The following is a 14,019-nucleotide window of genomic DNA, read 5'->3' on the forward strand; positions in this document are numbered from 1 at the left end:
ATAAGTCATGAAACTATATATCTTCATGACAGGAAGAAGCCCTGAAGCAACTGCACCACTTTGTACAAACTGAGTTGCCTACCCAAAACTTCAACCACATTTGTCCGCCACTTGCGGAAGAAGCTCAGCAAAGGACGGAACAGCAGACGCTGCTCGCAAAGTACGTGCTCTTCATCATTGATTCAGACGACGTGATGTAAACACGGAACGAATGTGCTTCGATCGGCTGATGATTGCTGAATCGTAGACGTGCAATTGCTTGGCAGGTGTTACCTAAAGCTGGGTTCTTGGGAGGAACGCATACAGGGAATTAATGAGAACTCTATTCCGAAGATTCTTCACTACTACCAGCTTGCCACTGAGCACGATGCAAATTGGTACAAGGTGAGCCGCTACAGGCGTTTGCGCGCGTGAAATTGGTTTTTACGTGCACTCTCCCTCGATGCATAGGCCTGGCATGCTTGGGCTTACATGAACTTTGAGGCAGTCCTATTCTACAAGAACCAGGTTCAACAGTCTAGTGCCCCCACTCAAGCAGGAGATGCTCCGAGTGGAAGCTACACAAGTGACTCTCAGAGATCAGGATTGGTAAGAGATGTGGTTCTTTTCTTTTTTGTGTTTTTTGTGTGGTTTTGTGATTTTGTTATTGCTGTGATTTTTTGTGGTATTTTTTTTACATTTTTAATTATGTGCATGTAACAGTCTTCTCTCATCATGTTATGCTAGACTGGCCAGCACATTCGAGATTACACAGTACCAGCTGTCAAAGGCTTCTTCCGGTCGATCGCCTTGTCCCATGGAAGCACGCTTCAGGACACGCTTCGGTGAGGACGGTGTCCTTGTGGTCTCGTTTACGTATAGACTCTACATTTTTAAACTTATTTTTCTTTCTTTTTTGCCTTTTTGCCTTCTCTAAACACCTGTAGTACAGTCAAACTCCTTTATAGCGAACACCTTTTTAACAAAAATACCACTACAGCAAAATTTTTTGCGGTCCCGCTGGAGCCCTATAGGTCCAATAATGGACATCCTTTTTAACGAAAATACCTTTACTGCAAATTTTTTTTGCTGTCCCCTGAGTTTCGTTGTAAAGGAGTTTGACTGTACTCTACAGTGAGCATCATAGGTTCTAGTACTAATATTGTAAACGGAAAAATGCATCAAACTGTGTTGCCATGTGACGGTCACCACAGTTGGAACGTAGAACACAGTTTTAGAACAGGTAGTTTGTTGTCTTCTGTTTTCCAATCTCAGCAGTTGTCACCATCAGGCACAAAAGCTGTATGAAAGGAATATCGTATTCGTAACAGAAACCGAGAAAATACCCATTATTCTGTTTGGCATTGCCAATTTTTCACTCTTCATTAATTAATTAATTATTTATTTATTCACCCCGCAGGTTGCTAACCCTGTGGTTCGAATATGGCCAATGGGGTGACGTGCAGACCGCCTTGTGCGAAGGCCTCCGCGCGGCACCGGTGGAGACCTGGTTACAGGTTGTCCCCCAGCTGATAGCACGACTGGATTCTCCGCGTGCCGGAGCCTTGGTGCATCAGCTGCTTCTCGACGTGGGAAAGCAGCATCCGCAGGCCCTCATCTATCCGCTCACGGTGGCCTCCAAATCCACCGTTCCTACCCGCATGCAAGCTGCTTCCCGTGTGCTCCGTTCCATGAAGGAGCACTGTGCCGACCTCGTTCAACAAGCAGTTATGGTACGACAGTTCATTACTTTGCGTGAGATACCCGTGGCAGTCAACTAGGGTTGCCACCTTTCGGAGTGAAAAATACCGGCTGGGGGAGAGGAGGTGGAATAGATGGAAAGGAGGAAAGGCTCGTGGGAAAGGGAAAGTGGGTGAGGGACGTTCTAGCTGGCTCGACACAACCACCAACAGCTTTGCACAACCACTGCTCTTGTCCCCTCCGAACACAAGATGTAATGACTAACAATGAAAATAATAATAACAATGAATAATAATAACAATGAATAACTAAGAAAACGACTGGTGACTGTGGAGTTGGCTCTGTTCTCCAGATTTATTCAAGCTGTAGTGGAATGTTGAAGGGAAAACCCCCGTAGAAGCCCCTATGAAAGGTCTTGAGCCACAGATACCGGCAAAAGGCTGCCGGTATCACCTTCCTACCGGCAACTGGCAGAGCGCGCAAATAACCGGCCGTGCCGGTATAATATGGGCCTGGTGGCAACCCTACAGTCAACGCTGCTGTCTCGTGCAGGTAAGCGAAGAACTCATCAGAGTTGCCATCCTGTGGCACGAGCTGTGGCACGAGGGCCTAGAAGAAGCATCGAGGCTCTACTTTGGAGAGAGAAATATCAAGGGCATGTTTGCAACCTTGGAGCCACTTCATGCAATGATGGAGCGAGGTCCGCAGACTCTAAGGGAGACTTCGTTCAATCAGGTAGGTCACCATATGCAGGCACACAGCTTTGCGAGAGCCTTATGTGTTTCGTTCTCTCACAAACGTGGCACAATATGTGAAAATAAGTTACTCAGATGGAAGTTTTTTGGCAGCTCACTTTTGTGATGGCAATCTTGGCACATTTGATTTGACTTTAATAGGCAGGTTCGTGAAGATTTGTCTTGCTTTTGGCAGTAAGATGAAAATAGAGCTTTACGATGTATCATATTTCATGACATAGTATTTCCACATAGTTTTTTTGTTTTGTTTTTTTTTTCACTACAAATGCAGTGCTATAGAGGAGTGTGTACAAATTATGTCAGATATTGATTTATTATTTTATTTTGCATTGAAATTATATATTACACATTATGTGTCAAATTATGTAAAAAAAACGAGATTTCTCAAGAAGTGTTAAGGTTGTATTTTGAAATATCAGAATTCCCAACTTCAGAAACGACTTCTATCTTCTTGCCTTCACTCACTCGGATCAGGAACTTACTGCCGCAGGGCAGTCCTCTGTGCCAGAGACATTCCTTTTTTCTCTCTTCACAGTAGCCTAACGGGCAACATTCCAAGCTTGAACAATACTATACCGATCAAACATTGAATTTTCACATGAAAGCAGTAGCTCTGTTTCATTCTGTCCATAGCTGACGCATTCCATTTCAGGCGTACGGTCGTGACCTCGCTGAGGCGCAGGAGTGGTGCAAGAAATATCAACGTTCCATGAACGTCAAGGACTTGACGCAAGCGTGGGACCTGTACTACCACGTCTTTCGGCGCATCTCCAAGCAGCTTCCACAGGTGCGGAACGAAACGCGCTTTGGGAAACGTCTGAGAGAACGAACGCTGGCAACCTTTTCCTTTTTTTCTCCCGTTAGCTGACATCCCTGGAGCTGCAGTACGTGTCGCCCAAGCTTCTCATGTGCAGGGACCTGGACCTGGCAGTGCCGGGAAGCTACAACCCGAGCCAGCCCGTGATTAGCATCGCGAGGGTGGAGAGCATGCTTCAAGTCATCACGAGCAAGCAACGTCCTCGTAAACTGTGCATAAAGGGTGGGTGCTTACAAATGATGTCGTCTAACCGAAGCATGTGTAACCTGACCTCCCATATTTAGTGCCTGTTGTTTGTGGTCATATATGTCCTGTGGTCCTTTGTAGGAAGCAACGGTAAGGACTACATGTTCCTGTTGAAAGGCCACGAAGATCTTAGGCAGGACGAGCGCGTCATGCAGCTGTTTGGCCTCGTGAACACGTTACTGGTGAACGACCCCGAGACGTCTCGTCGAAATTTGACGTATGTGTCGTCGCGCTAGTCAGCAATCTCATCGTAGGGCTAGGTCTCTTTTAGGGCTTCTCTTTTAGTGAGGAATGGCTACAGACGATCTAACGTTTGCATTTTAAGTTTATATTTCTTTGAGGTATTTCCGTTTCTAGTGTACTTAAAGAAAGCAGTACAAGAAATTGGTTCTGATTGAAAGAAAAAATGCGCTACTCTTTGGAATGGTGTCCACAAAATATTTTGCCGCCCTTTAAGATCTCCCGTTATGATTAGAGCCTGAAGTTTTTGGGAAACATTTTTTTCTAAATTTGGAAGGTAAAAGTCGAGTAAATAAACATGTGCTCTAGCTTCATGCGAATTCCGGTGGAAAAACTTCCGCTACGTTTCAGGGGGAATTCTGGCTCAGTTACTCACACTAACTGAACTGGTTTGGTACACATGGTGATGTAACTGCGTTTGCTGCCAAACGAGTTAGTGTGCATTCTTACAGACGTCTCAGCGATGACAATTTGCCGGGTAAAAATCGGGTTTCACCCTAAAGAGGCAACCTTCAATCCTGGTTGCAAATTCGGGGAAGAATCAGGTTAAACCCTAAAACCTCAGGCTCTAATTATCATGTGTACCATACCTGCATATGTACCACATACACGCACACTTTTTTTTGCCTCAAATAATTCTGTTCAAAGTTATTGAACATTTCAATTCCAAGTTGGTTGAACATGGCTATTACCATTTCTGGAACTATGGTGCACAATTTGTATCTTCATCACTAATAACCTTTTTTTCTAGTATCTGCCCATTCCTGCTTTAGTGGTAGTGCCAATTATGAATGGTTAAGCATTGTAAAGCTGTCTCAAATGTGTCTTACAGGAGATCCAACACCTTACAGTGTGCACTTAATTTTTCAACATTGACATGTACTTGTTCCCCCAGGATTCAACGCTACTCTGTGATTCCGCTCTCAACCAACAGTGGGTTGATCGGATGGGTGCCACATTGTGATACCCTGCACACCTTGATCCGAGACTACAGGGACAAAAAGAAGATCCTACTAAACATCGAGCACAGGATAATGCTTCGGGTCAGCTTATCCTTTCCTCTGTGACACAGAATAGCTTGCACCTTGTTAGGGAGACATGGAAGCATATTTTCTTCACAAAATTATGAGCGATCTGAACGTGTAATGGCTTTTTTTCTCTGTGGCCCATCCGCATTTAATCACTTCTGTGCATTTGAGAGTTCCATTTCACAAGCACCATGTGTGTTGGATGTTACCAAGACCTAATGATTCTTCACAGATGCAGATGACTTATAAAATTAGTTATTTTCTGTATGATGTGTCGAGCTTATATTTATGGTCTTGCTTAGATTCTCTTCTGTCGTCGCAATAGATGGCCCCAGATTACGACCACCTAACACTGATGCAGAAGGTTGAAGTGTTTGAACACGCCCTCGAACACACAAATGGCGACGACCTTGCAAAGCTGCTGTGGCTCAAAAGCCCTAGCTCCGAGGTGATTACTTTCATACCTCATCACACGCGCTTCACTCACTGCATGTTCACACTACCGATCAATGCGATCGATCTCTTACTGCTACAAAAATTATGCGTTTTGTGTTCAATTCATAGGTGTGGTTTGACAGACGTACAAACTACACGCGGTCCCTCGCTGTCATGTCCATGGTGGGCTATGTTCTAGGTCTTGGTGACAGGTGGGTCCCTACACTCCCGAGGAGGTTTTGATATTTCTTCCTGTTCCGATACTTAACAGACTTGTTCTTTTTTTCCTTTGTTTTTTCCCCATTGCAGGCATCCATCCAACTTGATGCTGGACAGGCTCAGCGGCAAAATCCTACACATTGATTTTGGAGACTGCTTTGAAGTGGCCATGACCAGAGAGAAGTTTCCGGAGAAAATCCCGTTCCGACTGACGCGTATGCTCATTAATGCTATGGAGGTGCGAGCGAATTCCAATTACTCAATTAATATACATTGCTTTGTTACTTTGAATCACTTTTTAATAAACGAGGTGACCTTCTCCACTTAGGTAACCGGCATCGAAGGAACCTATCGCATGACTTGCAACAAAGTCATGAAAGTTCTCAGGGGGAACAAAGACAGCCTCATGGCTGTCCTCGAAGCCTTTGTGTATGACCCATTGTTGAACTGGAGGCTTATGGATTGTAAGTTAATTATATGTGGCTATTACTTTGCATAGCATTTCTGGGGGCACCTCATGTGAAAAATGCTTTTGTTATGGTTAAAAATAGTGTTGTGAAAGATGCTTAATCGAAAGAAAAAAAAAAAGTGACTAAAGGCTTTTGATCTGCATCATGTCCAGCTACAATGACATTGTTGTGACTCTGGTGTGAAGAAACAATTGGCTTATGAGAAGGCCATAAGTGTATATGAAAGAACTGATGTTCTGAGGCTGGAACACCATAGAAGGGACAAATACATACAAAGCCTCAATTTGCCTAAGAAATTAATGATGAAAGATGAAAGTCACTGAAAAGGTTAGCCAGCTGTAGGAGTTAGTTACAGCTGGTAACCTTTTCAGTGACTTTCATCTTTCTTCGCCATAAGTGTGTTTTTGTTCGTTTGTTTTTCTCATTGCTTCTGTTTAATATTATTGCGATGCTTTTTAACCTGTCCTTATTCTTGCATTCCCCAATGGAACAACAGCCCAACCAAAAGTGAAACATGCAAAGGCAAGGAGTGGCTCTGCACCTTGCAGTCAAGATCAAGGAGGCAAGTTGATTTATTTTTAAGCAAAACGTAACTAACGTAAATGTAACTAGAAATGTCCACATCAGGTAGTGTAGTGCCGGACAGCAGTAAAAGGTACAGATGTTGCAGAGCATTTAATAAAACCTGGAACTATCATTGTGTTTTAGATATGTTGGACACAGTAGACATTGGTTCTCAGCCTACTGCCAAGAAGGGCATTGACTCTGCATCCGCTGCAGGAGGTAAGATTAACCTTTATGGTATTCAGCCGTTTATTCAGCATTCTAAGGTTTAATATGTGCGGTGTGCAGAAGTATGCTGAGTACAAGAGTTAATATGTGGCAGTACTACTAAAACTTAAACGGTGCATGTTGCGGGTATGTGTACATTTTCAGATGGGGAAGCCCAACCCGAAGCCCTTAACAAGAAGGCTCTGGCTATCATCAACAGAGTGAGAGACAAGCTAACAGGTAACAGAAAAAGCGTACAATTGTGCATAACCTGAAGCTCAAGTGCTTGTGAGAAAGTGAGAGGCGTTTCCTGATCTCATTGTCAATGCTTCAAATGGTTATGTGTGCCCAATCTTCTATACCTCTCTCACAGGGCGCGACTTTGCTCCGGAGGATACCCTGGACGTACCAGAGCAGGTAGAATTGCTCATCAAGCAAGCGACATCCCACGAGAATCTTTGCCAGTGTTACATTGGATGGTAGGTTAACTTATGCCTGTGGAGCGAAGACTGTTTACAGTCATCGTCGGAGGATTCACAGAAAATATGACTAATAGCCGCTAAATTGCTATGAGCGACATATTTGCAAAGTGAAAGAATTCCCTTGTGATAACCTGTTTGGCATTATGGTGTACTGAAATATCCTCATCAGATAGCATCATTCTACTCAGTATAACTTGTCAGGTTTATTGAAGTCTGTACAGGTTTGGCCAATCCCATTGAACTGTGACATTATATGGTGACATTAGAGGCTGTGGTAACCAGGGATCGGAACCAGTATTTTTTTTTTTGGTTCGGTTTGAGCTCAGACATATTGGTACGGTTCGGGTTTAGCTACGCTGAACCGAAATTAGCAGCTTGAACCAGTCCTGTTATAACTGTTCGGGTTCGGCTCAGGGAGAACCCCCCCCCCCCCCCCCTGCACACACAGCAATAAAAAAAAAAAGATTGGTCAGCGTTCAGGACATTTACTAGAATTGGAACCATAATAGGCAGTAATTTTGCTACATGAAAGCGAGCTTACGCTAACTGTACACAGTTTTAAGAGAAAGGTGTGAGATAACCGTTTCAGGTGAGTCAAAAAAAGTCTCACTTGCACAATTATTTCACCTCTGAACCGATTCCCGAACCGGTAACCGTATGAATTTTTTTCGGTTCAGTTCCAGTTCGGTTCAGGACAAGCAAAAAATTGTTCAGGTTTGGTTCAGGTTCGTCAAAAAACAATTTCTTTTTTTTTTTTTAGTTTAGTTTCGGTTCCGGTCCCTGGTGATAACACTGTAGATACGCTCCGTGAAGCGCTACTGAAGGCAGCATGGTGTATACGTAGCGTTTGTGGCAGACGACGGTTCCACCAATCCCTTTCGAACCCATTTTACTCATTCAGCACATATTTTTGCTCAGCGTAATAGACGATTTCAGAAAATCCCAGTGTTCCTTGCGCGCGCACCCATTTCTTCCGTATTAGTAAGCTCCCACAGTTCAAAGCGGCGTTAAGCACTCTGGGATTTTCTGAAGGTCATCTATTAGGCTCGTGTTGTGCAGCCCACTTTTACAAGCGATGCCCTGCACCTTCCCTCGCGTGCTCCTTTTGAGAAAGGCTAAACCTGCTTTTCTTTCGTTCCAGGTGCCCATTCTGGTGATGCTCAGTACAATGGTTGTACGAAAACCTCACTGTTACCTGCAACGTTTTTACAGTCTTCGTTGCAGAATTTGTTACTGATCGGTTGTCAATGGACACAAGTCACGAGTGTTCTGACAGTCCTTGTTGCCTTACTTGTGAAGGACATTCTTGTGTATATTGTGTACTGTAAATAAGTAGTTTTCTTTTCATAATCTGTAGCGTTGATGGTTCTTTAATGCTGTTGGGAAAACAGAACACACATTTCACTGAATGGGACGCGAACGAATGTGCTACAGTATTAAAGCGGTTGTGACACTTTGATCCGGTTCGTAACGTTATGCATGCACTCTGAAGCACGCCAGAACACAAAGCAGTTATTTTTCTGCATGTCGTAGTTGGCAAGACACGAACCCTTGAACAAGCATTGGCTTGGCTTGGCTTTTTCCTGCGATCTGATATCTGGCGGAATTGGGTTTTTGCCCCAAAAAAAAGCGTAAAACCCTTTGTGCAGTTAAGGGTAAATGCGACATCACCCATTTTTATACCCGCTGATTTGCATTATTGGGACTTCACCAAATCTCACCAAAGCGCAGATACGGCCACGCCTAAAGACACTGGCCATCCCATATGAAATGTCATGAAGAGCCTACCCTTTCTGTTTGGTTATATATTTGATTTGCCTTTTTTGTAAGGAAATTGCTCTTTCACATATATTTCCCAATTCTGCCATGTTTCACAGCTTGTGAAACAAAATCCATTTTTGCCTTCACACCAGACTTAAAAAAGAAAAAAAAAACATTAAAATACGAGGACCTACAAGGAAATATAGCTGTATGTCTGGCTTTGCACAAAGCACAAAGGCAGAGGAGCACTTTGTGATGAGAACGTTGTGAACGTCACAATTTCATGCATGCACCGTTATCGTTTCAGTGCACCTTGCAAATTGGCTGGGGTGAAGGCACCAGGTAGCAGTTCTCCAGTTTTTTTCTTCACAAAAGTTCTGTCTTTCCCGACCATGTACACGTCCCAGTCTGTGCCAAACTGTGAAATTAAAAGTGACTCGTAAAGCAAGCATCTTAAAACGTCTTTCTTTCAGCTCTCACCTCAACTAAGAACTGCCGACAGGCTCCACAGGGTGAGGCATAACCAGGCAAGTTGCTAGATGCAAAGAAGGGTGTCTGTATGATTGTCAGTGAGTGTTTGAAAGTGCACAGTGTAAAAAATAATAATATATTAATAATAAGCAGCAAATACTACTTACTAGGCAACTGCTATGGCCTTGAACTTTGTTCTTCCTTCCGAGACAGCTTTCACGACTGCAGTACGTTCAGCACATATTGTTAGCCCATAGCTAGAGTTCTCAACATTGCACCCTATGGATCGATAAGGTATTGTTAGCACCTTTTCTTTCTTTCTTTCTTTTTTTCTTTCTTTCTCTTTCTGCACTGCTCAGAGTATCCACTATTGGATCAGTAATTTGTAGGGATGGGCCAACCTAATCTGCGAATCCTTGAATCGCAGTGCCTAAAACGGCAAATCGAATCTTTCAACTCCACCAACGAAGTTTATTTCTTTTTAAAACTGGCACCTCCGTAGTTCATCGAAAGCCTGATTGGCCGGCAGGTGTTTTCTTGTTTGTTTGTTTATATTGCTCTGGACTGCAAGAGTTCAGGCAGGAACTCTTACATTACAAGTTTAAAAGTAATATGGTTTTGCTTTCGATTGTTTCTTAGTTTTATGGAAAGAATTTGCCGGAGGGTTTATGTATTTCCTGTAATCTATGAACAACATGTTAAATACGTTTAAGAAGTAGATGGGTATGCTTTCTCCTAAGAGTGAACGATTATTTGATTTATTTTTCGTTAAACAAATATGAAATTTTGCTTTAAGTATAAGTGTTTTTCACCTGGCTTTTTACTTTTTTTTTTAATTCGTGGATTCGCAGAACCTTCCTTGGATTCGAAAAATTCTGGATTCGTCGCATCCCTGGAAATTTGTCAGTGTTTTATTTGGGTGAAGGTGTTGTGGGGCACTGTGAAACTTTTTTTTTTTTTCACTTTCTTTTTTTTTACTTTCTTTTTTTTTCACTTTTTTTTTTTTTTTTTTTGTTGTTGTTGTTGTTGTTAATGCCTTTGAATAAAAAGACAAGGTGCTTACCTGTAAACACAGTTCCATCATCGCAAAGTAACGCGGCTCCCACATGAACGTTGCTGTGCGGTGCATAGGCCGCGTCCATCGCTCGTATGCACCCATCAATAAGCTGTTCCACAGTCGTGACGTCTGCAAGATTACACATCAGATTTATACGGGTACAGGTATCAATTTGTAATACTTTTCGTTTGAGAATGAATATCCTACCTTCGCGTTCGAGGGACATCCCTGCGAACCCCAAACCCCGGACCAAGAATTTGTCGTCTGCAAAGATCACGCGACAGCTAGTCGAACTGCGCTTCCCTAATAACGGCAGTAAAGATTAAGAGGAGCTTCATTCAAAGAATGAGATATGCGGAGAAAACACTCACCGATAAGAAGGCCTTTGCACGCGTCTTTTCCCTTATACGACGAAATCAGCCACTCCAACTTTGTTGACTTCAGAGCCTTCCAGGAAGCGTGTAGACGTAATGTCCAGGAACATAATATTCTGGCTGCTTGTCCCTTCACGCTCTGCCGTGTCCGCAACGAAGTAAAGTAACGAAATGCGCCATATTTCACGAGTCATCTGCTACACGAAAGCAACATGAGAAACACTTTCTGGAAGGCTGTGCTCGATGTTTGTCAAGACAACTGGACGCGTGGGGCGGCGAGGAGACCACCGCGCTGCCCAATGAGCGCGTTCAGCCTCATTTTGTCGACGCGTCAAGTTATCTCGATCAATCTCGCCAATTTGCAAGCATATCCCTCCGGCTCCAGTACCCTGCTCTATCGCGAACATCAACTCCGTGTGCGCGCATGGCGGACGGCAATGCGTACTTTCTGTTTCGGTTTCGAAATTTCGTTGCCTACAAATTCTAGTGGCCAGCGTGACTCAGCACAAATTGGACATTGGCCAAGTGACCCGCGCGGGTGAAAGACGTGTAACGAGTGTTAGTTTATTTTCTTCAGTCCTGGTTTCAATGTGAATGAACTTGGTTGTGTTTATAACACTCTGTAGTATTTTGCTGTATTTACGTAGATAATAACTGAACACTTACCTACGACTGCATGCATTCCAAAATGTAGTACTTGTGCCATAGTTATGCAGATGTTTTCTGCATGTTTCATTCCATAGTACCACACACTGTTTTAACCAGCTTCTTTTTATTTCTTTACAAACAGGAAGAAGACAGTCAGTTCGCACAGCAACATTTATTTTTCAAACGTGTATGTTGTGCAGGTAGAAACTAGGATGTATGCACAGGCAGAAGGGAACATTGCACAGCAATATAAATACATAATGCAACAGGTAAAAGTTAATTACTGCAAAATAGGAAGCCACGCTCAATGAAATTAGAACAGCTGGGAAACTTGAGCAGTATTCTAGCTACACACCGTCAGTAACACTACTGCTTCGATCCAATCAAAATTATTTACTTTTGCTTTGTCATATCAAACGTGGCCCATCTACACTACGCGGTCCCCCTGCCAATTTTTATACGCGCTACATTCAAATTTAACTGGTAGCTGATCGAAAAAAATTTGATTAATTTCAACAGCAAAAAAATAATTAAAAATTAATTTTTAAATTATTAATTTATTAATTATTAATTTTTTAAATTACAATTAATTAAAAATTAATTTCGACAGCAGGCTGTGACAAGAACCGCTAGAAAAAGTCACGTTGGTTACTTGACAAGCTGATAGTTAGCCAAACCGTTCACTGTCTTGGATGCTATTGGTTTCGGTGAAAGACAGAACATTGTCCAATCCTTATTCTCTTTACTAATAGACTAACATAAACGCAGTTTTCATTTCACTAGTCACGCATATTATCTGTGGCCCTGAAGCCCTAATTGAGCCACCAGTAGGTACCTTTCTTAAGCACCCAAAATCGGCACCAGAGGTCACATTTTTTATTCCTCCCTTAACAAGTCCTCCCGCTCAACGCAAAACACAGCCGCTGGGCCGCGCCATAGGTACACATCATATCACACAGAGTCACAGAGGTGAGGGTGTTCGCTATTCCATCCTGCAACACGATTGGTGGATGGGGGTTAACCGCGGATGACCATCACCTGTTCCGGCTCCTTTGCCCTTGCTCTCGAAGGTGAGCAGAGATTGCCACTTTTCTCCCGTTGAGACTCGCATCATAACTCGACGCGAAACCCGTAAATGAACGGAAGTCCCGTACACGTTCTCTTCTGATACTGGACGTAGTCTTCTCCGAAGAAGTTGAGAAGCGTTACCTCTTCCGCTTCAACTCTCGTCTTGAAGAACTTCCACGAGGCGAGAGCGTATGCAATGATGCACACGGGGTTTACCAGCACGGTCTGCAGGGAGAAAATCGAGTGACTTACTGTCATTGATCAACGTGTAGTTTTACAGAAAGGAGCTATGACACATAACATACCTAACAAAGGCATGCTACACATATAATGTGGTAGTAGTTTCAACAGAGATTATAATCTAATCTAATCTGATTACCTGCGTCCCAACAGACCAGAGAAACCAGCCAACATACGATGGATGCCTGCATAGGCTGTAGACGCCGTGCGTGACAAGGACATGCCCTTCTTCTCTGTGACACTGTATGATGTGGTTGAAGTTGGTGCCCGCCGTGAACATGGCTGCCTTCCGAAGCACCTCTCCGGTAATGCAAAGCACAAATCCCACTACGCTGATCCACCAAGTCTCTTTGAGATCTAGAAAGGTCATGTACGAATATAGACACGTACTGCGCCAAACAGTGTGCCCACCCACCTGGATATAAGCTTCGTTCCAGAAGAAATTCGATCCAACTGCAAACCGCCGCGACCCCGTACTCGCGACTGTGGTTCAGTAGGAAGGTGTCGAGATTCAGCGACTTTGGATTAACGATCGCCGTTGTGAAGTACTCCGAGAAATGAAACGTGCAGATCAAGATCATGTACCAGCCGAATACTTTCCACGAAGACGGTGCGTGGATTGTTGTAAGAAGGCCGATTCCAGCACCGGTTCCCAACAATGCGGCTCGCCATACGATCTGTAATAAAATGCCAAGAACGTTACAATTTCGAAAGCAGCAAACAAGCGAGGTACTGTGTAACACGATACGTGTTCGTCTGCAAACTGTTTCGTCTGCAATATCTTCGAATTCAACGAAAGCCTACCTTGTAAGCGTAGCCACGAGGTTTGTAAAATAAATACAGGACTCCGTGAATGCAAACTGAGTATATGGCGGCCAGAAACAGCCAATAGTCTTCGACAACATAAGATAGTAGTGTACTTAACAAACTAATTAACGAAATAAATACAACGCTGCCCGCCAAACAGAAACAGTAAAGACTAATCCGCCCGTTTGTGCTGAGCGCCATGATTGTTTCGCTGTCATCATCGACTATTTTGTATTGTTATTCTGTTCGTAGTTTCACTACGAGTACTGTTGTGCCTGTGTCAAATGGTGCGTTAACTGCAGTCAAATTCGTTTGTGTTGCAATAAAAATAAACGCTGGAACAAATTGGGCATCTTCTAGCGCGAAGAGATGTAGTTCGTCTGTTAACATTAACATTGGAAGACGTCACTAGCGGAAGTTGATGTACGTCACTGTGATGCAGTTTCCTGT

At 43.4% G+C, this 14,019-nt stretch overlaps 3 protein-coding genes across 4 annotated transcripts in view; 1 reads left to right on the plus strand and 2 right to left on the minus strand.

Annotated features, from left to right (window-relative positions):
• The window catches only part of LOC135369864 (serine/threonine-protein kinase mTOR-like), a 30,856-nt gene extending 22,254 nt beyond the window's left edge, over positions 1–8,602 (plus strand). The window contains exons 39-57 of the mRNA XM_064603436.1: positions 33–160; positions 267–384; positions 451–588; positions 727–824; positions 1,400–1,712; positions 2,233–2,415; positions 3,088–3,222; positions 3,300–3,474; positions 3,580–3,715; positions 4,634–4,781; positions 5,092–5,214; positions 5,331–5,413; positions 5,511–5,658; positions 5,749–5,884; positions 6,387–6,452; positions 6,599–6,673; positions 6,827–6,901; positions 7,035–7,140; positions 8,285–8,602. Coding sequence (XP_064459506.1) covers positions 33–160; positions 267–384; positions 451–588; positions 727–824; positions 1,400–1,712; positions 2,233–2,415; positions 3,088–3,222; positions 3,300–3,474; positions 3,580–3,715; positions 4,634–4,781; positions 5,092–5,214; positions 5,331–5,413; positions 5,511–5,658; positions 5,749–5,884; positions 6,387–6,452; positions 6,599–6,673; positions 6,827–6,901; positions 7,035–7,140; positions 8,285–8,300 — 2,400 coding nt within the window. The 3' untranslated portion in view covers positions 8,301–8,602. The remainder of the gene's footprint in view (positions 1–32; positions 161–266; positions 385–450; positions 589–726; positions 825–1,399; positions 1,713–2,232; positions 2,416–3,087; positions 3,223–3,299; positions 3,475–3,579; positions 3,716–4,633; positions 4,782–5,091; positions 5,215–5,330; positions 5,414–5,510; positions 5,659–5,748; positions 5,885–6,386; positions 6,453–6,598; positions 6,674–6,826; positions 6,902–7,034; positions 7,141–8,284) is intronic.
• On the minus strand, positions 8,496–11,141 carry LOC135369868 (cytidine deaminase-like). 2 transcript variants are annotated; one of them, XM_064603441.1, is made up of 6 exons: positions 10,804–11,141; positions 10,640–10,696; positions 10,439–10,561; positions 9,543–9,654; positions 9,385–9,439; positions 8,496–9,322 (listed from the first exon to the last, which is right to left on the minus strand). In XM_064603441.1, exons 2-6 carry the CDS (start codon positions 10,656–10,658, stop codon positions 9,200–9,202), a joined length of 432 nt encoding a protein of 143 aa, XP_064459511.1. In that variant the 5' UTR covers positions 10,659–10,696; positions 10,804–11,141; the 3' UTR covers positions 8,496–9,199. The 2 variants fall into 2 exon arrangements, with proteins under 2 accessions (XP_064459511.1, XP_064459510.1); XM_064603440.1 differs by having other exon boundaries at positions 10,640–10,735; positions 10,804–11,139.
• A 1,173-nt stretch (positions 11,142–12,314) lies between these two features.
• LOC135369866 (protein-S-isoprenylcysteine O-methyltransferase-like) lies at positions 12,315–13,921 on the minus strand. Its single transcript, XM_064603438.1, has 4 exons — positions 13,567–13,921; positions 13,178–13,439; positions 12,902–13,119; positions 12,315–12,747 (listed from the first exon to the last, which is right to left on the minus strand). The coding sequence occupies exons 1-4, from the start codon at positions 13,768–13,770 to the stop codon at positions 12,565–12,567; spliced, it is 867 nt and encodes a 288-aa protein (XP_064459508.1). The 5' UTR covers positions 13,771–13,921; the 3' UTR covers positions 12,315–12,564.
• Positions 13,922–14,019: the final 98 nt, after the last annotated feature.

The sequence above is a fragment of the Ornithodoros turicata genome, chromosome 10 (genome assembly GCF_037126465.1).
Source record: "Ornithodoros turicata isolate Travis chromosome 10, ASM3712646v1, whole genome shotgun sequence".
Taxonomy (NCBI): Eukaryota; Metazoa; Arthropoda; class Arachnida; order Ixodida; family Argasidae; genus Ornithodoros; species Ornithodoros turicata.

Bases quoted from the DNA above. Each gene is read 5' to 3' on its own strand.
- LOC135369868 (XM_064603441.1), bottom strand. The intron at 9,655-10,438 runs GTAAGCACCTTG...ATCGATCCATAG, and splicing joins TGATGGAACTGTGTTTACAG to GGTGCAATGTTGAGAACTCT. The intron at 9,323-9,384 runs GTGAGAGCTGAA...TTAATTTCACAG, and splicing joins GTCGGCAGTTCTTAGTTGAG to TTTGGCACAGACTGGGACGT.
- LOC135369866 (XM_064603438.1), bottom strand. From the start codon at position 13,770: ATGGCGCTCAGCACAAACGGGCGGATTAGTCTTTACTGTTTCTGTTTG. The intron at 13,440-13,566 runs GTAGGCTTTCGT...ATTTTATTACAG, and splicing joins CTCGTGGCTACGCTTACAAG to ATCGTATGGCGAGCCGCATT. The intron at 13,120-13,177 runs GTGGGTGGGCAC...TGACCTTTCTAG, and splicing joins GGAACGAAGCTTATATCCAG to ATCTCAAAGAGACTTGGTGG.